We start from the raw sequence: 21,704 nt of genomic DNA on the forward strand, positions 1-21,704 counted from the left end.
TGTGCACAAAGCAATGCCACCTGGATGATGGTCTCGACTTCTTTCGCTTCATACATCGACAGATTGGGATCTACCATGTCGTGGAGCCTGCTTTCTCTCATAAGCTTCTTGCTATGTCAAAATCACATCTTCAGTCATTCTCTTTGAGATTATTCTGGTTATAGAAGCAGAGGAAACAACTAAAGCTCATAGAGGTCCAATTTCCAATTACCTACATGAAGCAGATGGGATCCCAATTCTCACAAAGAAATATGCGTAAAGGATACTAATTTGCTAATTCAAACTATGGAAATTCAGTCAGGAACCGCTCTATGAGACAATCTAGTGATAACTTCTTTATTACAGTAACTTTTTGCTTAGGCTACAACAGTGGTTGCAAAATTTTATGCTGAACCAGTTCTTTGATTTAATATTCCGTATCGAAACTTGTCTTGATAGTTCTACCTTCGAGGTCTTACAAAATGTGTCTTGTGTGAACCCTTTCATCATTCAACTGCCATGCCTTCATCAGAAAGCAAAAGGTATCTGAGCCTACATTGGAACAGTTGTGTACCATTTATACAGCACAAACACAGATGATTGACTCATATTTCGGGCAATACAAATATTGAAACTCATAAGATATGTCCTGCGTAGGTGCTTTATCCAGTTCCATGAAAATGTAATAATTTAGCTGGACAATTAGGGCTCTGTTCTGCACCAATCATTCATTGAACCTTAATATCTGCTCATTCCTACCAAAATCGGTTCTCTACCTCCTTCAGCATTTTCAAGTGTTCTTATTCGAAAAGTGATAAAACGAATGTCGTGCATCTGCCATTTCTTCCCCCACTTTTCTGTCATTTGGATTTATGCATACAAGATCGAAAATCTGCAAAAAGAAATCTTACGAGATCAAGCAAAAGAACATCCTCCTCCTCCTCGAGCCAAGAAAAGTCAGTCGTGCGCGGACCAGTTACTGTGAATGAACGAAGGCACGGAGTGATTCCCATATACAACCATTACCATCTAATACAGTGCAGGTTTATGGGACATCTTCTCTCTAAAGATGGGAGATTTCCTATCGCATCTTCGTCTTTTATCTTATTTATTTAAGTCTCCTCCCTTCCCTTTTTTCAGTTTTTCTCAACATTTATATCACATCATGGGGTCCTAAACTCAACATCCTAGCGTTTGAGATGAACAGTAAACCGACCTCCCTCTCTCTCTCTCAAAGTACAGCCTTTAGCAGACATCATCAGACATTTTTCCCGAATTTCTGTCTGTTATTTGACTCGCCTCCTCTTGTCTAATTCAACTGGTGAATGTAACAGCTTTAAACGGAGGAGAAGAAATCGGTAAAAATTTTACAACCGAGAAGGGGTTGATTGGGAAACATCCCATCGATTATGGGATGGCCTAAGACACACAATCAGGCAGTGCAAAGTATACCAAACACGACCAGGCATCTTTTACTTAATGGGTTCGCTTGGCACGTTTCAAGTTCCATCCGCCATAATCAAAGCCACCTTGCTGCAACAACGAGGAGATGAACCCCCCCTGCGCAAGCGTGATGTATAAGATGCAGCTCCTGAATTCTTATACGTTCTTGATGTAGGACCTCACGATGTAGAACCTCGCTCTCTGCTCGCTCACCAGCCTCGCGCACCTCCTCTACAACCGCGACGGCCCCTCCTTCGTCGGCAGCTTCTAAAAACGTCACCAACTTGAATACGATTGATAAGGATTCGAGTTATATCCGGACTGAGCCTTCTTGGGAGGCCTGTTTATTGCTGCTAATTAATAACTTTCGCTTTACTAGTCCCCACCACACATCTTGGCAATTTTCACATCGGAACTGTAAATGAAGTCGTTCGGTAAATTCGTGGATGTGATTGAAACGGCCATATCAATATCACAGAAAGGAATGTATAACCAACAAAAACACAAAACGCATTCTTGCATTTAAGGTTTTGCCAATTCAATTGTAAATATTTTAATTTTGTCAATTAAATGCTAAAAATTTTCACGTTTTGCCAATTAAGTCCATCTACTCAATTTTTGCTAGAAACCGCTGACGAGAACACCAATTACTTCATGTGGCATGGCCGACGGTAACATGCACAAATTTTCTTTCTTCTTTCTTTTTCCTTTCTTTTCTTTATTATTTTTCTTCAATGTTCAGCAAGGGTCATCGGTCCCTCGTTGGCTGAGAGTGAGGGCCTAGCAACCGTTGCCCAGATATGGGTGAGGCCATTGCGATCACGGGGAGGCTGCCCCACCCATGCCGGGTCCGAGCCCTTGCCCATAACCAGCAACGGTTGAACGACCCTCGCTGACCAATGTAAGGAGAAAAAAAAACAAAGAAAACAAGAGAAAATTAAAAAAAAAATAAAAAAAAAAAGTAATCAAAAAGAAAGAGAAAGAAAAGAAAATTTTAAAAATGGAAAGTTTATTAAATTGTCAGCTCTAGCCGGCCAAAGTTAGCAGGATTGACTAAATTGGTACAAAAGTAAAAGGTTTAAGATTTAATTGGCCAAAAAATAGGTTTAAAACTGAATTGGCACAATTGCAATAAATTTAGAAATTTTTTTTTTTGGTAATTTTTCTGAACTAATTGTACTCTTAGGAGAAAGTTTTTTAAGGAATTATAAATAGACTCGGCCTATGGCATCGGTGTAGCATGTTATTTTCAAGAGCTTTTGAATGCTTCCCTCCTCTGCATTGCAGATAACAGAGGACGTCTATTTTTGGCTGGATGAAGGTGACTTTTGGTAACGCCAGATCCCATTGATTGAGCCTTTCCTTTCGAAAATAGACAGTTACCGAGCACTTTTAGAGCGTGCTTTGCATGTTCCTCCTTTGGTAGGCCAATAAAATTAAGTCCACCTGTTTATATTACCGTGGCGATAAGAGTTTGTCATGTCATTTAACATATCGCTACAAAATGGAAAAAGACAATGTACACACTGTAGAAATGGCAAAAAGAATGTACATACTCCTGATGCAAATGGAAGCATATCCATTTTTGTTTCCTCTAGACGGTAACTTCACTATTAGCAACACCAAAGAGTGGCAAAAAGGCAGTGTTTTGTCATGCGCTAAACAAACATACTAGGATCATTCATGAAGACATGCTATTGTATCGGGTAGAAATTCTAGCACATGCAGGTACTAGCCAATAAACGACAAAATTGAGACATTATGCTCCCGGGATCTGTATATCGATTTACCATATAATGGTCGATATGTTGCTACTCTTTTCTAACTTGAAAGGTTCTGTTCAAAACCGGTCCTACCTTGCTTTCGACAATTGGATGGCTTCGAGTTGAGTGGTGTCTTCAGCCCAAGGGAAAGGGTGAGACGTGAACAAGGATTGCTTGTTCCTTTCCTCTTCATGTCGCTCCCACCGAGCCCATCTCTCTGATAGGCCAACCCCTCGAAGCATGTTTACAACTTCTGCCATTGTGGGACGGTCCTCAGGGGTCCCTTGTGCACAAAGCAATGCCACTTGGATGATGGTCTCGACTTCTTTCGCTTCATACATAGACAGATTGCGATCTACCATGTCTTGGAGCCTGTTTTCTCTCAGCAGCTTCTTGCTCTGTCAAAACCACATCTTCAGTTATTGTCATTCTGGTTAAGAAGCAGAGGAAACAACTAAAGCTCATATAGGTCCAATTTTCACCTATCCACATGCAGCAGATGGGTTCCCAATTCTCACGAAGAAATATGCGTAAAGGATACTAATTTGCTAATTCAAACTATGGAAATTCAGCCAGGAGCCGCTGTATGAGACTCGATTAAGCAATCTAGTGACAACTTCTCTATTGCAGTAGCTCTTGCTTAGGCTACAACAGTGGTTGCAAAATTTTATGCTAAACCAGTTGTTTTGATTTAATATTCCGCATTAAAACTTGTCTTGATAGTTCTACCTTTGAGGTCTTACAAAATATGTCTGATGTGAATGCTTTCAGCATTCAACATGCCATGTCTTCATCAGAAAACAGAAGGTATCTGAGCCTACATTGGAAATGTTGTGTACCATTTATACAGCAGACACAGATGATTGACTCACATTTCAGGCAGTACAAATATTGAAACTTATAAGATATGCTCTGCGAAGGTGCTTTATCCAGTTCCACGAAAATATAATAATTTATCTAGACAATGAGGGCTCTGTTCTGCACCAATCATTCAGTGAACCTTAATATCTGCTCATCCCTACCAAAATCAGTTCTCTACCTCCTTTGGCATTTTCAAGTGTTCAATTCGAAAAGCGATAAAACAAACGTCATGTGTCTGCCATTTCTTCCTCAATTTTCTGTCATTTGGATTTCAGCAAAGAAGATCGAAAATCTGCAAAAAGAAATCTTACGTGATCAAGCAAAAGAACATCCTCCTCCTCCTCGAGCCGAGAAAAGTCAATCGCGCGCTGACCAGTTACAAGTTCGAGAAGTGTTATACCATAGCCAAAAACATCTGTCTTCTCTGATGACTTTCCAGTGGACAAGTACTCTGGCGCAATGTGACCCATTGTACCTCTTATTTGTGTAGTAACTTGAGTCACTCTTGGATCAACCAGCTTAGCCAGTCCAAAATCACCAAGAACGGCTTCGAAATCGTCATCCAAGAGGATATTTGCAGCCTTTAGATCACGATGTATAATCTTAGGATTACAATGTTCATGAAGATACTCCAAGCCATGAGCCGCTCCAAAAGCTATGCGCTTCCTCGTTGGCCAGTCCAACCCTTTCTCTCCTGGTTTTAAATCTGTCTCGTTCATTCAGTACAGTACATAGTAAGAGAGTGCGGCCAGGCCAGTATAGCAATAATGAGAGGAACACTAAATAGAGATCAGATCAAATTTGGCACAGACTATTGCCAGTAAACTACTGTGGAAGTCGGACCAAAAAAAACTAATGAGGAAGAATTAAGAGCATTTCATAATAACAAGCTAATACTAGAGCCAAAAAAAAAAATTATTGGCTTGTTCCTTTCTTTTTTTTTTTTTTTTGTGGGGGATTGGGGTTTCCAATATTGGCTTGTTCAACAGCAAGTAATTTTTATCCACCCTTTCAACAAGCATGCTCTGTGTTAGTAGATTATGCTGATTGTATTTTGGGAAGGACTGCTAATAGTTGTTCCAAAAATCCAAGTGCACCAGGTATAGGAGTGTTCGTGCTTTATATTATAAGATAAGAGCAAAGAACACTGGGTTTATTAAGGTAAAACTCACAATCTTCCTCAGATGAATCTATCGTTATTTAAAGATGCTCAAATATACTCACTTGCTAGTGTAACCTCACAATCTGTAAAATGGACACTTGCTTTCAACGTCTGATTTTTCAGGATTTGGTACTTTCCTATAGCCTATATAAGATATGACCCCACAACCATGTGGAACTACAATGATAGCTTACTCAATTTATGCGGATGAAACACCTCCAGCTTAAGTTCTTGTGAACTGATGTATGAGAAAGAACTAAGCAGTCCCATTAACTTACATGCAGGATAGCTGAATAAAATCAACATTCAACACATGACGAGGAAATCCAGATAGAGATGGTAGAAAGTGCGTCATATCATGTTGATGGTCGTAGAATGGGACACCAGAAGGGTTTGCAAGTTGCAACAGACAGAGTAGAGTACTTTTTGTGGTCCACCGAAGTCTCGAAAGACACCATTGTGAGAGAGTGACTGTCTTAACTGAGGTACCTAAGAAATCTGGAGTTACAAATGCTTTCTCTAACAGCAGATTCAGAAACTACAAACATGATTTGCGTAGCTTAGTGAGTTTTGTAGATACTAGAGGCTTCTGCCTATTCAAATATATCTTCGTCATTAGAGTCTTCTTGTTCCGATATTAGTAGGCATGTCAGAGTACTAACAAAAAGAGTAAGAATACTTGATGCAGTTTAGCCATCCGTCTAATTTCACACTAATCTTTAATAGAAATTTCCTCGCATCTTGGTACTGTCCCACACACATTAGACTACTATCAAAGATGGTATAAACATTAATGAAGTTGCACAAGATTGAATTAACAATAAAGTGAAAATTGGCAGCCTCAAAATACCTTTCCAGAGAAGTAGGCCTGCAAACAATGATCAATCTACTACAAAATTTCAGTATACCTCATAAGGACTTTGAGAATCAGTAGAATAAGTCTAAGTGAAGTACCTCTCAGGTGGTATGCAACGCTAAGATTTTTCATGTAGGGATAAACAAGTATCCTCTCCGAGTAGGTTGTGCAGAAACCAATCAAACGAAGAAGGTTACGGTGAACTGCAACGCTAATAAGCTCAACTTCCCTCAGGAATGCAGCCTCTCCACCAGGATTGTTGTGGTCGGTAAGTCTTTTAACGGCAACCTTTGTACTGTCCGAGAGAACACCTCTGTAAACTTTGCCAAAGCCTCCTTGTCCAATTATGTTGTTTTCACTGAAATTATCGGCAGCAAGTTCAATTTCACGCCAAGAAAATCTCCTCACTTGAGCAAAAGAAATTTTTCGTTCATCTTCACCTGGACAATTGGAACTGCTAGTCAGTAATTTACATTAAGATGCCAACAGTATATATGAAGGGACTCTCATATATCAGCTACAACCATCTTAATAATAAAGATACAGAAAAACAACGAGCTCCTTGCAGAGCTCATTCCTCGTGATAGTAAAAATGGAAGCATGGAAGGCATTTGAAGATGCTTTCGCTTAGCCCAAGCCCTTAAGGCAACCCCTTCCTCTTGATTTCTTGTCATTCCATATTTAGAATAGTGTGATGGTACCAGAATCACGGTCCAAAGATCAGTGAATCGTGTTCATCAAAGGAAACTTTCATCTGAACAGAAGATGACACCATTCGGAGCTCTAGAGATTTCAACTCCTACTGAAGACAAAAGTATTCATTTCCTTACTATCATGCTCCACTATTTACCTTACTCCTCTTCCAATTTACTGTGAATAAAGAAAGTCGCAGAGTGATTCCCATATACAACAATTACCATCTAATCCAGTGCATGTTTATGGGGCTTCTTCTCCCTAAAGATGGGATTTACTCTCACTTTTTTATGTTTCATCTTTTTCATCCAAGTCTCCTTCCTTCCCTTTTTCCAGTTTTTCTCACCAATTATAACACATCACGGGTCCTTGTGTTTAGATGAACAGTAATCCGACCTCTCTCCAAGTGCTTTCAGAATACATATGTAAATAGCAACTGGAGACAAAAAGTGGTTTATAACTTAAGACTAGGAATTGTCTAGCCTTAAAGGGAAGTTTGAACAAAAATATACATTTATTTGCATTGAACACTATCGGCAGAAAGAAATCAGAGTAAGAGGTTTGCCCAGCATTTAGGAAGACAACATCAGACATTTTTCCTCAAACTGCTGTCTGTCATTTAACTCATCTCTCTTACCTATTTCAACTGGTGAATCTAACAGCTTTAAACTAAAAGAGAAATAATTGGTAAAACTTACAAACAAGAAGGAATTAATTGGAAAACAACCCATCGATTGTGGGATGGCCTATGACATACTCAATCAGGCAGTGAAAAGAGTCAAGTATGATATCAGATATCAAGGTAAAAACCTGCTACATCCACAAACAGGTCATGTTTGGACTTGGACATTTGATGGCACCAGTATGCAAAGATAGCCCCCAGACACAAAAGTGCAAATGCACCACAACTGGCAAAAGCTACAGCAACTCCAAGTTTCGACTTTCCACTTGAAGCTGCCAATTGTTCTGAATCAGATTCTAAACTACCAATTTATTAGCAGAATAAAATTGAAATTATAACAAGAAAGCCACAACCTGGAAGCGGTGATTTTACACAAGGTTGACCCCAGCTAGAGCCACAAATGAGTTTTGTTCCGGTGAAACTGACAAGAAAGACCAAGTTAGCTGACTTAAACATCAAACATATCTCAAATAATCATAGCATTCAAGCATAAAATTTCCAGTCTGATGAGAAGCCACACCAATGCCATGCCGATTTCTACCCTGTCTTAATCTGACTTTACATGGTAACTAATTTATGTAAATAGAGGAGCTCATTTTTGGGTTAAAATAAGATACTACTTTTAACAGACATGAAGGTTAAAAGTCTAGTGAAACTTACTTGTATGTTGGAACCGAGAAGAGTTGCATGGGGATCTTTCCCATCAAGTTATTGGACGAGAGATCCCTATTGAACCAAAGAAAAGGTCAGTGATGTCAAAGGCATTTCCAAATTAAGAGGAAATCATACATCTGAAACCATTCCTGACACCATGGCAAATATTAAAGGATTGACTGAAGCCTAACCTTCATTTAATACATTGAAACATGAGAAATTCCAATTTGGGAGTTTCTAAATCAGAATTATGTCATAATATCTTTCTAGGAACTTCAAATTAACATGTGAATCCTTTTATTCATTTTCCAGGGGTAGAATTAAGCAATGGCATTTAGTTTCTGGAAAGACCCCTTACAAATGCTTTAGATTGGAAAGTTGACCCCAGGAGGCAGGTATAGTTCCATTGAACTGGTTATTCGCCAGATTTAGATTCTGTAGGTACACCATGTTACCCAGGAAATCGGGTAGCACACCTGACAGGTTATTGTTCTGTAATGCCCTGCAGGAAGCATAAAATTTAGCACATCCCTTATTTATGGAAAGAAAAGGCTGGATAATGAGTTCAAAAATACTAAACACTAAAATTTAAAAAAATATATGCAGTGTCGTCCATCAAGGATCACTTACAAGTTGACCAAATACTTTAGCTTGGTAATTGCAGGAGAGAGAGTTCCTGAAAATCCAATTGAGTCGAGGCTCCTGCCAATCAGAAAGTTAAGCACAGATTTAGATCCGTTAATCTGCATTTTCACCTGGCAATGTAATGAAATAGGAAGGACTTTCACAAGCAGATCGGTGGTACATTTTATGTTGGACTTACAGTATATTGACATGTCCATATGGACAGCTGACATGAGACCAACTGAAGCATGGGCTCACCAGGTGGTCATCCCAATCCCTGATGCGGTGATTAGTATCATTGAGGCTTTTCAGGACTTCAATGAGAGCCTCGCCTGAATATTAGGAAAAAACAGACATATGATAAGAGTTTTTGTTCAGTTGTTACTAGCACAGAAAGCAAATGATGACAATTTCCTCATTTCAAGAGCAAAAGAAGTCTCTCATTTTCATTTTTTAGAGTTACTAAATACAGCAATAAGAACATATGAGTAGTGACAAAGGTTGATTCCATTGATAGTGTGTACAGCACAAATTAGATCTCCTAATCAACGACAGATTTCAGCACCACAACACCATCTCACTAAGTGAGCCAGTATCAGTGAGCTGTTAAGTTAATCTCTGGTAAATCAGAAAGTGGCAGTGGGGGAGCACCTATGAGGCACACCGAGAGTAAAACTATGTATTCCATCAATTTTAGTCGTCCGTCAATACTTTTCTAGAATTAGTTTATAGCTTTACATAGGTGAAAGAGAGCAAGAAGAATTTAATGGTACCTTCAACGTTGGGTCCATTGGATGAATGGCTGTCGTTTAACAAGATGAGGACTATAAAAGAGAAAATGATTTGCTTTAAATAAGCATGATGATTGAGAAAAGTTCCACCCATATGATGGCCTTTGGCTTCCAAACTTTCAGCCAGTAACTTCTTGCGTCCTTTTGATAATTCTAACCAGAAGAAAATATGCCATGGTTATGCTAAAACATCAAATATACATACAAACAGATATGAGTCACATCACCTTACACAAAATCAAAATAAGAAAACTCGCTTCTGTGTATGTACACGAACAAGTATTGCACATACCTGAGCACGATGCCAAGAGAAAAGTCTCACTCTCACTTGCTTTCATATTACTCTTACCAGATGAGAAACCACAAAAAACGAACTGTTTTTGGTACATGACGTTCTGATCAAGTGATTCATATTGCTGCACCCTTCTGACGAGATTTTTTCAATTGATATGTTTCATAAACTGGAATTCTGAACTCTCAGGGACCCAACTATTGCTGAAAAGATAGAACTTATGAAAGAAAATTGTGCCCTCGCTCTCACCTACGAATCAACATCAAGGCTTCTCGGTAATTATGGGATTATTTTATCCGGAGACATGTTCCTGATACTTCATCTAAACCTTTCATTCATAAACTAGTAAACATGGTATTGACATAAAACAGCACAACGAAGGTTTTCCGAGGTATCTCTCTAATATTAAGTGGATTGCTTCCAAGGGACTGCCCTGTCTGGCCAGTTTTTTCATTCCCTCATGTGATATACTCCATTCAAAAAATGTAATGACTGTTATGAACATGGGGACCACGTGGACCATCTATCGGCTCTCCATACCATTATTCCTTCCTGACATGAATGGCACATTATTTTTATAGTGAGTCTACGGCATCAAGACCAGTCATTTAATGAAGAATGTTGATGTTGGATTATAAAAAAAAAAAAAGAGCAAGCAGGTCGTTTTGATACTTCACACTCTAATACCAGAGATGTTTACAGCAATAGTTGAGCTCATAAATCATGTGTAAGTCGATGCAATACAATCAATAGGAACCGTTATCCTGCAGCTACAGGCACTGAGGACGGAATAATAAGGACGAGCAACAGCACCTCAAGAACCATCCCAGACAATCAGAAATATTTCTTTAAGGAAAAAATTTAATTTAGGGGGCAAAGGAAAGAACCCATGGAAGAGGAAGAAGTGCCAACTATCAGGACAAAATCAGTTACAATCAAACAAGTTTCCACTTTGCGCACACAAGCGAGTTGGCAATGATAATTAGGAACAAAAGAAGAAGAACATCAACAACCCAAATGAAATATTAATCAGAAGAGAACAAAACAAAAGGAAAGTCCCAAACTTGCCTGATACACCCATGACTTTAGTAACCCAGCATGTATCAAGATAAGGTAGCAGAGTGAGGAGATGAAGGAGAAAATGGTGCATATTATAATCGCCATGATGACAATGAAAATCATGTGATTTAGTGCAAGGGCAAGGGACCCACAAAGCATATGAGGGGCAAAGGTAAAAGAAAAGGAGGAGGGGGCTGGGGAGGAATTGAGAGGAGGGTCAATTTGGCAATGGAACAGAGAATAAGCAAAGCTAATTCTCTTTGATCAAATGGGGTGGTGGAATTGCGAATGAGAATCCCACTACCTAATGGGCCTCCCTCTCTGCTCAGCTTTAAGTGATGTGATAATTGCAATTAAAGATTCACATTATCCTTTTGCATTGCTTTTTGGCAATGCAGATGCTGAGAGAGAGAGAGAGAGAGAGAGAGAGATGAATAGACCTCACAGAAGCCTCCAATTCCCAGTCACCCACTTAGATAATTCCTATTCCCTGCTTTGCAGACTGCTCTGCTTTACACGAGAATGCATTTTCCATACTCGGAAAATCAATCACGTATCTATACATGATGGAAAAAATAACACAAAGTCCTGAAAAAACATTACTTTTAATGCATTTTCTACACCGCGAATGCGGTACTTTCCCTAGTTCGTATTGAAATTATAGAATATTCTCTCATCGATGGCGGATAAAAACAAACTAAACTGGGAAAGGTCTTGTCTTTGCAGGTCAAAAAGGAGAAACAGGGGCAGCACAAGCGAACAGACACTTTCCAGAATAAGGACATGGAATGAAAGTAGTGGTGCTGCTACCTGAATGCGCTTTGAGCGACCAAGTGTGGCGGGACGCACCACCACCATAACGTACTTTGCATGAAAAGACCGCTCCATTGTTGTCAGTTTTTGTATTGTTTCGGTCGCATGATTTCCCAGTTTGACCAAACACCCCTTTTGTTCATCTCAATGTTGTTTGCACAGCCATCCTTACCTCAATTTCTGCCGCCAAAAATAGCGGGCAAGCAGACAATGATCAAGTAAGTGGATCAGTGTGATAAAAAGTCTCGTATCACCTTTGAACACCAACAAATGGGCCAAGAGAAATCGAGTCACGAGAGTGGGGATGAGGAAACCTGCGAGGTAATTGAGACTGTTCTTGTTTCATGTTCCAACTTGCACCGGATTGCTAGAGTTCTGAGAAGAGGGGAGTGCAGAAAACACTCGACACCAACATGCTTAGAACAAAAGATTCTCTAAGCGATTTAATGCTGTATTTAGTTCACAAATAGAGTTCATGTCGTACTACAACTTTACATGTTCAAGCCATACAAAGAATTACAAGGACAAGAGAAAGAAACACAAGAAATAAAAAGAAACCGCCAAAGTAGGACAGAGGAGACTGAAGGAATGCGGACGCAAACCCCAAAAAGAGAAACTCCATACAACCCAAGATGAAAAATTTGAACAGATGACTCCCACTCTCTGTACAGACACCTAAAGAATATCACGTATTCTTTTCACTACGTTCTCAAACTACGCTGTGAATCACCTCCCTTTCACATCCTCCCAGCCACATCTCCCCAGCTTCCAAAGCGTACCTGTGTTGCCACCATGTCATAGGAGGAACTTTCGAGCGACAGAGACTGCAAACATTCCCCCAATTCTTTGAAGCAGAATGTATGGCAAGAAAACCTCCATCTACCGGGGATGCTGTGGGATCGCTGCATTCCAGAACTCTATGTACACAGTGGTAGACAAGAGCAGGACGTGGGACAACCATGTCTCTCTCTCTATAGGCTGTTTTACTTTATCAAGAGGGATGTGAATCCCTTTGAATCATCTAAATTCGTTGACTCTATCAATGACATCCAAGGCCTTTTGCTTATCGATAACAAAATCTATAACCGGAATTCCTGAAGAGAGCCGTTTCAATGGAAGAGACTCCTTACTCTCCCTAGCTGGGGAATAATTGCTACTCTTGCTCAATCTGTCATGCTTCTTCAAACCAGCCTTGAAGGTGTCAAAATCCTGGCTCTTACTAATTCCCAACCGTCTTTTTTTCTTACTTATGTCTTGTAACATCTTTAAGTCTTCAGCGGTCAGTAAAGGCGCGCAGGTTTTGGCAGACTCGTCTTTAACCTCATTGCTCGATTTCTCCAGGGACAGATGGTTTGGGGATTTAATGGGAGACCTCGAGCCACCAGTGTTTGCAGAATTCTTTGATTTACTAACCAAATGGTGGAGCCACAAAAGTTGTTCAAGGATATAGGACTCAGTTTTATCCTTATCTGCATGGTAGAGTGTTTCAATCTGAATGACGTCTGTAGGTCCAGTTGGCTTCCTGTTTAACTCAGACCTGCAATAAGACACCACATCATCTATTTTTGAGGTTACCACTATGGAGTTCTTTTGTTAATTTTTGCAGTGGTAGTGGTTGGGTGGAAGGGGTGGTTAAGAAATACAGAATGTGCTGACAAGCTAACTGACCCAGTATTAGCCCATTCACCGACCCATCCGAAACCATGATGAGCTCTGCTCCAATCAAAAATAAAGACAGAAATATCAGAAGAAACAAAGGCAAGCTTGAATGCATTGAGGTAGGTGGTGCGGATATACTGGCCATCTTACTTCGCTGTGTTTGTGGCCATTGGAACAAGCCACTGCAGAGTCTTCTCCATCTCAGCTTTGATGTCTGCAACAGAGAGCTGAACAGAGACAAGTTATATAGAACCATCTCAAAGCATTTCCTAATCAGCGGAAGAAGCTCGAGAAATGGACTTCGAAATTACTATTTGGATCAATAGAAAGCAGAATGTGTTAAGTTTCTTGAACGAGAAAAGAATGATTGATTATGAGATTATACCTCTTCTTTGACATGAAAAGAACAAATTCTGGAGCGCAATGCCGACTTTATACTAGGTGGCAAACTCTGATACAAAGAATCCCTCAGGCTGGATGGCATAGAGCTGGATCGAGCTACCTGATTGGATCAAAGTATGCTCTGTAAATAGATTCAAACATGTGATCTACACTATATCATAGTTCAATTGATAATTTCAAAGAATAGTGCGTCTTTCTCAGCCAATACTCCAGATCAACACAGTTTTAAGGCAACCGTAACAATTTCATTTACTTTCTTCCAAAGACAGTGAGATCATGGAGTTTGGAAGACCTGCTCCATGGACTCGCATTAATCCACAATAACCTGGTGGCAAGGGATTCTACTTCATCTATGAAATGATGGTCATCTATGTTTCACTTCAATAAACAGATAAGCACAAAATAATAGAACCAATTTCATCATATTTTCTTCAAAAACTTGGGAGTATGAATATCCCAAAGCTTGCTAGACTTGCTGTCAACTTAAGTTTATTTGTTTTTCCACAACAGCTTTGACAACAATATGTCAAGAACAGTGAATAAAGTATCCAAACAGAAAACAGCGAGCATATGGCCATAGGTCTAATGATTTCTTGGAGCCAACTGATATGCAATCCTTAATTCGGAAAAATTACCAATTGAAAATTTGTAGCAGTTACAGGTGGCGCCTATAAACATTTGAATACCAGAAATTTCATGAGAAAAAATCAAAGATGAATCTGAATGGATTAATGAAAAAGACTACCTGTTCTACTGGATAACCACAGAATGAACAAGATGTATCTTTTCTGCCAAAGAAAATGTTGCTGTACCAAATATACAACTGAATTATTTTCCGTATCTGCATCATTTAAGAAATTTGGATACCATGACCCTTATCTATCTAAAGTTCTTGTCATCTTGAACAATCTTTTGCCGAAAAGAAGAAAATATCTGATCGATAACTTTCACATATTCACAGCGCTAAGAAAGCAAATTTTAGATGCCATTGAATAACACCTTGCAACCTTCAACTTAAGTAACATTATGCCACCAGCCTGATCGTATATCCAAAGAAGAAAACTTACAAGAGTATCAATTTGGACAATAATATTTGCATAATGCAAGGATAGGCCAGCAGGTCCCAGTTTTGTATTGCTCATGGATGGTTTTGCTGGTACATGAGCATCTGCAAAATGACAGACAGTACTATCATAAATACCGCACTTTTACAGTCGTGCAGAAACAACGTCCACGGTACTTGTTTTCCAACAAGAAAAATACTAAATGCATGTCTGATTCAAAGCTGAGCCACCAGAAACATCATTATTCATCAAAAGCATTGTGGGTAATTCTTCTGCTCCTACAGGTGTGGATCCATTTGGAAGGTTTTAAGACTTTTTCTGTATGAAAATAGAATTTTCTCTTTGACAAACTACAACTTCACACACCAATAACTGTGCTAATACTGCCCACATCCTCGTTGTCGCAATTAAGCATTTATATACATCATCTTGGCTGAAAAAGATGTTCATTTAACACCTGATAATTTGCACAAGGAATTTTTTTCTGAAAGAAAAAAAAGGAGAGAAAAGCCAGGCAAGTAGGACAAGAGGAAATGATCAACCCTGGAATAATTTACAATGGGTGACCAGAGGAAAATGTCTGACAAAATAGCTTACCAATAGACAATGGCAATGAGTGCTGAGCTAAATTAAACATAATAAAGGGGAAGATTTTTCTACAAGAGCGTATATATTGTCAATTTTCGATTTACATACCAGCAGTCCCAACAGTACTATGTATTTCCAGAAGCAGGACATGAACGATATCAACAAGCTTTTCCATCACCTGCAAAACAATACTTGATATTCTGAGAAACTGCATTTACTTCTCTCTCTATTATCCTCTGGAAAGAAGAGCATTTTTCTTTTCCTGGATAAGGATAAAAAGGAATTCCCTGTTTAGAATATATCCCTGTCTATTACTTGTTCAAAAGTTGAACAGCATTATAGAATGAGAAAGCATTCTATCGGCCAGGTGTATGAATCTCCTAACTTCCCCTCCAACAATCCAAGCCAACCAAAAACAAGTGATGCTGCTGAGTTCCAGCAAGTTGGCAAGTATTCCCTAATAGCAAGTTATGTGCATTCCAACAGCAGCAAAGCATTCTAAAAAACAATTTAAAAGGTTCCATACGGGAATTCCCAGAAGATGCATGCATAACTCTAAGTTATGGTGTATTCAAGGACGGATTTGCTCGAATCAGAAAGTAAACTCATATTTATGTTGGAAAAATTATACAAAGCTCCCACGTGGTAAAAATCTAGAGTTACCTCTTCCAAGCTTCTGGACCACAGCGACTTCTTTTTCAAATTTTTCACTTGCTTTTTTTGGCTCTTAAGTTCTCCTCTCAAAATAGAGAGGCCATCACCTACACACCGAAAAAATGAACATAACAAAAGAACATGATTGTAATAGACTGTGGAAAGAGAACTCTGCCATTAAGCAATGCCAAAATGGAGGTGCGTATACTTTGCAAATTTCCAAAGCAATATAGTAAGAAATAATGTTCAGGGAGCCCATATATAGGCAAAACCAGAGAGGTTATCTTGGTTCCTGTTGGCCGCCACTATATAAGATTGTCACCACCATCAAAGCAGTATTCCTGGTCCAGTTGGCAACCCACCAAGGTTGCAAATCAAAACATTTCCAGTTTAAACAAAACAAGATAGTGACAAAGACCAGGATGTATCCAATTGCTTTATAAGGCCCAGATCTCTTAGCTTACAAAAGTATGGAAAGTTATCCCAAGCAGGTCCGAAATTCATATCAAGCATAGTCCTTATGAGGATTGACATATCATCATGTAAGCAGTGTCCCGCTCCAACAGTAATACTCTATTTATCTGCAAATAGCCACTGCTCGTCGAACTAAAACTATTCACAACAAATCCAATTCAGCATCAGTAAAGAAACTATTTTCTCTTTCACCGATGAAGCTGAATTTTAAATTGATGACCATGAAGCTCGACTCAAGTTAAGGTGATCATTGACAGAAAAGTCAAAAAGGCACCTTTTTGTGTCGTGCTTGAATTATCTTCTTCATGACGCTTGCGATAATAATCTTGCTCAAACCTGTCCAATGAATGCAGTTCATGGTATAACTCCTGTAAACCAGAAAAACAGATGATGAAATTCCAGTATACAGGTTGAATCTCCTAACCAGAAACTCGAAGCAACACTTTGGAACCTAACAGTCTGAGGATAGTAAAGTCATCCTCTAGGAAACTTATTAAAAAACGGAATCAGAGTTTTGGCAAACGATCACACGAAAGTTGCAATTTAGATTATATGTTCTATTAATTGATCTTATTGGCACAATGTAGGTTCCAAGAAGAGCAGGCTACAGAGCAAGTGCTAGTTGGTGTATTTCTCAATCAATGAATTTGATTGCATTTAAAATTGCATTGGTAAGTGTTAGAACATAATACTGTACTCATAACTGCAATCATCCCAGTGGACCACCAAAGGTGATTCTAATTTTTTCTGAGCCCAAAACGAGGTAATTTGAGAAAAGGGGGACGGGGCAATAGTGACTATATGCCAGAGCTAGAGATGTTGTGAATACAAGATATACACAGCTAGAGGTCTTCCTCGTTGATAGAATATTTAAATAGTAAATCACGCCGTCATCTAATAACTTAAACTTTTAGAACAGTTAGCGGTGATCCTACAAAATCTCACATAATACCGGAGCAGGAGGTTACTACCTTAGTACTAGGCAAAAAGACCGGACTAAGCGTGAGGGGAGTGATACAATATTAAATATTAAACTATGTCTTCATCTAATAGCTTAAGCTTTTAAAACAGTTAGCGATAGTCTCACAAAATCTCACACTCGTGATTTTGTTTCTTGTGCCAAAACTTTTCCATTTATCCCTGCACAAACAACTTTATTTGCCGAAAGTTGATGATGGACTAAAATGGAGAAGTCATTCGGATAAGGAACTCGCTCATAATACAAGGACGAAAGTATACCTTTCCAAGGAAAAGATAAACAGATTTTACTACTAGTCGATAAGCGATCAGTGAGTATTTGGTCACTCGCACACAGCAAAAGAAAGAGATTTTTTTTTTTTTTTTTTGGGGGGGGCACGTTACAGGAGAACGCAAATGGTAAAATAGCAGCCAGGAATTGGCAGCTAGAAACAAGGTATCATGATATTAATGCCTAGGCCACAGTTCAGCTCCTCTCTATGAAATAACTACCTAGGAGAGACACAGAGTGAGACTACTGTGTGTGTGTGTGTGTGTGAGAGAGAGAGAGAGATAGGCAGACAGACAGATTTGTGGTTGATGTCACTAGGAAGATCGATGGCCTTTTGTCAACTGTGGGATCAGCAACACAAACTCTCTTCCTCTCTCTCCAAACTATTAAATCATCCAATGACTTTTTCTCTCTCTCGCAGGAGAAATTCTACGCCATATTTAGCCTTATCCGTACTCTAGGCCATGTACATACGAAGGTCTATATCCACCTTCATCTTCCCATATCAATATACCACAAAAGCTCGGCAAAATCACCCCAGCTTTCTCCTTCCAATCGTTATGATTGTTGGGGTGTGGTTCATACTTTCCAACGACAGGAAAGCACATCCAGAGGACCTTTATGATTTAAGCCCATAATTTTTCATTAGTGGTTTGGGCTCGGGCTCGGGCTCGGGCTCGGGCTCGGGCTCGAGCTCATGAATAGCTACTATTATATATACTCTTTTTGGCTTATAATTGAATGATGTAACGAGAGATGCAAGATGCTAATAGTAGTGGAATCTTACATTTGGACTTAACCCTAGTTTAAGAATGAACCAGGATAAAATCTCACGTCTCAATTTCTCTTTCTCGCTTTTACGCTTTACTTCGTGACAATTGTGCGTCAAATCCTAAAAATAATGAACACTAAATCCACCAGCCAAGAACTGGGCAACCCAACTTCTAACTTATGATTATGGCTTTTAATCAAATGTTGTTCTTATGAATGAAAATTACAAGTGACAGAAAAGTGAAAATGATATAAAAATTTTAATACTTACAGCAGTATACTGGACCAAAGTCATCAGTTGTTGAATCACCATTTCAGCCTCTTCCTTCAATTGCTTTTGAGGAGTTAATTCTCTGCTAATCCTGTATGATGACAACAAATAGCACGCAAGAACAATATTAAGTTTTATAATACATACAATTAATAGAGCTGTCAAAAATCAAAAAGAAAAAATGGCCTCTGTTTAGTTACTTCTCAAAGTAGCGGTTTAAGTTATGCCATTGAGGATCTTTGCAGCGGTTCCCAAAACGAACCACCTCTCCTGAGAAAACCTTCAACTCCTCCCTGTGAGAATAATACGTTCAAGTTGACAAGTAAATGACCAGAGCCAACAAATGATCAGCCAGGCTCATGCTCAAATAAGTTTATGCTATCTAGGCCTACCTCTTGTCCATTGCAACAATTCGTAGGAGCTCATCCACATCTTTAGATATTAGATGCTGAACACCTTCTGAACAAAGCACCTCTTCCTTCAAATGTCTTATACTTCTCTTGGAAAGGGATTGCATAAGACTGGACCCCTTGACTATAGTGTTTGCAACCTCAAAAGATAATATTGTGAGTTCATTTCCTTTAGTTGCCACTGTAGAAGCGAATCCACCACCAGGATTCAAATTTGTCATGCTACTAGTGAGATTGTCCAGGACTTCCACTGCCCCTCTGCCTAGACGGGAGCTAACCTCTGAAACCTGCGGTAATAAAGCACCATCGTGCAGAGAATGGCATTAACCAAGAGGAAGAGAGGAAATAGACAGTAGAGCCACTCTACTTCCTTGAAACAGGAAAACTTAACATGTGCATACAGCCCAGAAGGGTTAGGACAAATTGAAACAGTTTCAGTCTTTCACACACGATGATCAAATAAGGAAGGGTGGGAAATTTTTCATTTCTTCAAGAGTCCATGAAATTACGAGAACATTCCAGAATTTAAGGGTCATATGCACTTCCATTAAGAACAAACACCATTTAAGGAAAATATGAATCAGCCGATTTCACTTTTGAGACTCTAAAGTGATATATCACACCACCACTCGTACAGGCAAAAAGCCCAGTGGGTGACAATCATAGAAAGGCAGGAGTATAATAACGAGGTTTCCTATCTGGCATGGAATTGTTAATGCCACTATTAAGTATTTTCACATGTTGCAAATAATAGCTATTTACCAACATCTTAGCTTTCAACAAGTACCTGTAAAATGACTATCATAGTTCCGATCATGCTAGATTACTCTATTAAGTGGGTTCCAGGCTCAGCAAGTTACATCCTACAGAACACAGCAAACTAAAATTGCCGGAGGGTACCAACAGAACATGCTTATTACAATATGTAACTAGAACGAATATCCATCAGGCCTACCTATAATTTTAGGTCATAGAATATATTCAGTAAGTATATCCGTCAGCAGTATGAAACAGATAAATTCACGTAGCTTTTTTCACGTACAAACAAGGAGCCACCTGAAACCATTTCTCAGAGAGGACGGCACAGGCAACCATGTTAGGTGCAAGAACATCAGGACGCATTTTCATTGAACCAAAAAAAATGCCCTCGGCGATATTTACATTGAGATTATATTCTAGCTCATAGGATCAAAGTTAGCACAACGAAGAGATGACTAAAAGGATGGTAAAAAGCCGCAACACATGCGCCCGAACAGATGCACAATACCTTTGCAATAGACCTTACTGATCGTGACTTCTGCATCTGGTATCTGGGAATCCCATCATAAAATTCATCATCATTGTTCCCATATTGAGCTGCACTGGCCGCCTGACGGGTTGGGGCAGCCGGTTCCTGCGACTGCTTGGTTTCCTGCGATTGTTTGACCATGACCTGACGTACCTGTGGCGGAGTCAAATTGCTATGCACGCTCGACTGGTGAACCGAAGCGGGCTTATAGTTGTAATGATTGAAACCCCCATTTGGGTTTGCATAAGGATTACTCTTAGCAACAGCGCTCCTGGAACAAAGCCCTCCCATTTTGTCCGAGGCCAACGACAAGCAACTCGCTCTCCTCTTATCAAAATTAGGCGGATCGAAAGACCCACTTCCGCAGCTCAGGAGAGGTCGATCAGCATCAATTCTAGCGTCTACAAATTAAACTCCGCAACCAGACGTCACTCTTCTGAACGGCAAGCCTTCAAAGTAAACTGCAGGGGAGCACGGAATAAAAGAGAAATCTTTGGAGAGCCGACAACTACCAGCGACCATCCACCGGGGGTTCCGAATCGCAACTTAGCTGAAAATGGGAAAAAAGAAGCAAACCAAGAACCACCAAACTGTCAACAGTGTACGCCACGGGACTCTTACCAAAAAAAGAAAGAACGGCAAGCAAAAACCTCAGCAGTAAGAATACAGCACGGTGACTATTCGCAGCTCCCGTAAACAGGAGGAAAATAAAGGAGAATAAGAAAGAAGGAGGAAATCTTTTCAGCAATTACACACACCGCAGATGACTGCGAGCCCGTACGCAAGATTAGAGGCGAGGGAGGTTAAAAAGGGAGAGAGAGGGAGGCGAAACAAACCAGGGAAGGTGGGGGAGACGAGGTGGATCTACTTGGGAGTTGCTCGGAGAAAGAGGGATGACGAGGAGGAGGAGAATCGATCTCTCAGTAGAAGTTAACCAGGAGGATCCCCACGTTTCGAAGAAGAAGAAGAAGAAGACGAAAAGAGATAGAGTGGAATAAGAGAAAGAGAGAGACAGAGAGATCAAAGCCTGCCGTTGTCACCACCCGCCCAGAAATCAATTATTAATGATGTTCTCATCAAAAATTTGACAAATGATGTTTGCAAGAAAGTGATCCCCCTTTCAATCACCATTTTCCTTCAACCAAAAAATGTGCCCCCCAAGCTTTAAACAAGCAGTAAAAATCCAATAAGTAGGTAACGAG

The 21,704-nt window shown here is 39.6% G+C and overlaps 2 protein-coding genes across 7 annotated transcripts; both read right to left on the reverse strand.

Moving 5' to 3' along the window:
• Positions 1-2,957: 2,957 nt before the first annotated feature.
• On the reverse strand, positions 2,958-11,271 carry LOC115755099 (probable LRR receptor-like serine/threonine-protein kinase At5g63710). 4 transcript variants are annotated; one of them, XM_048279044.1, is made up of 11 exons: positions 10,869-11,271; positions 9,491-9,661; positions 8,917-9,049; positions 8,724-8,795; positions 8,452-8,595; positions 8,100-8,165; positions 7,793-7,860; positions 7,568-7,711; positions 6,163-6,504; positions 4,358-4,752; positions 2,958-3,583 (listed from the first exon to the last, which is right to left on the reverse strand). In XM_048279044.1, exons 1-11 carry the CDS (start codon positions 10,948-10,950, stop codon positions 3,275-3,277), a joined length of 1,926 nt encoding a protein of 641 aa, XP_048135001.1. In that variant the 5' UTR covers positions 10,951-11,271; the 3' UTR covers positions 2,958-3,274. The 4 variants fall into 4 exon arrangements, with proteins under 4 accessions (XP_048135001.1, XP_048134997.1, XP_030550239.1 ...); XM_048279040.1 differs by lacking the exon at positions 10,869-11,271 and adding an exon at positions 9,801-10,852 and having other exon boundaries at positions 8,724-8,848; positions 8,976-9,049; XM_030694379.2 differs by lacking the exon at positions 10,869-11,271 and adding an exon at positions 9,801-10,850.
• An 817-nt stretch (positions 11,272-12,088) lies between these two features.
• On the reverse strand, positions 12,089-21,479 carry LOC115755100 (protein PSK SIMULATOR 1-like). Of its 3 annotated transcripts, none has more exons than XM_030694384.2 (13): positions 21,339-21,479; positions 20,482-21,052; positions 19,197-19,501; positions 19,005-19,097; positions 18,805-18,895; positions 16,788-16,881; positions 16,049-16,146; positions 15,494-15,563; positions 14,801-14,901; positions 13,717-13,833; positions 13,482-13,558; positions 13,341-13,385; positions 12,089-13,209 (listed from the first exon to the last, which is right to left on the reverse strand). In XM_030694384.2, the coding sequence occupies exons 2-13, from the start codon at positions 20,791-20,793 to the stop codon at positions 12,690-12,692; spliced, it is 1,923 nt and encodes a 640-aa protein (XP_030550244.1). In that variant the 5' UTR covers positions 20,794-21,052; positions 21,339-21,479; the 3' UTR covers positions 12,089-12,689. The 3 variants fall into 3 exon arrangements, with proteins under 3 accessions (XP_030550244.1, XP_048135010.1, XP_048135014.1); XM_048279053.1 differs by having other exon boundaries at positions 20,482-20,963; positions 21,339-21,451; XM_048279057.1 differs by having other exon boundaries at positions 20,482-20,963; positions 21,335-21,350.
• Positions 21,480-21,704: the final 225 nt, after the last annotated feature.

This window comes from Rhodamnia argentea, chromosome 1 (assembly GCF_020921035.1).
Source record: "Rhodamnia argentea isolate NSW1041297 chromosome 1, ASM2092103v1, whole genome shotgun sequence".
Lineage (NCBI taxonomy): Eukaryota > Viridiplantae > Streptophyta > Magnoliopsida > Myrtales > Myrtaceae > Rhodamnia > Rhodamnia argentea.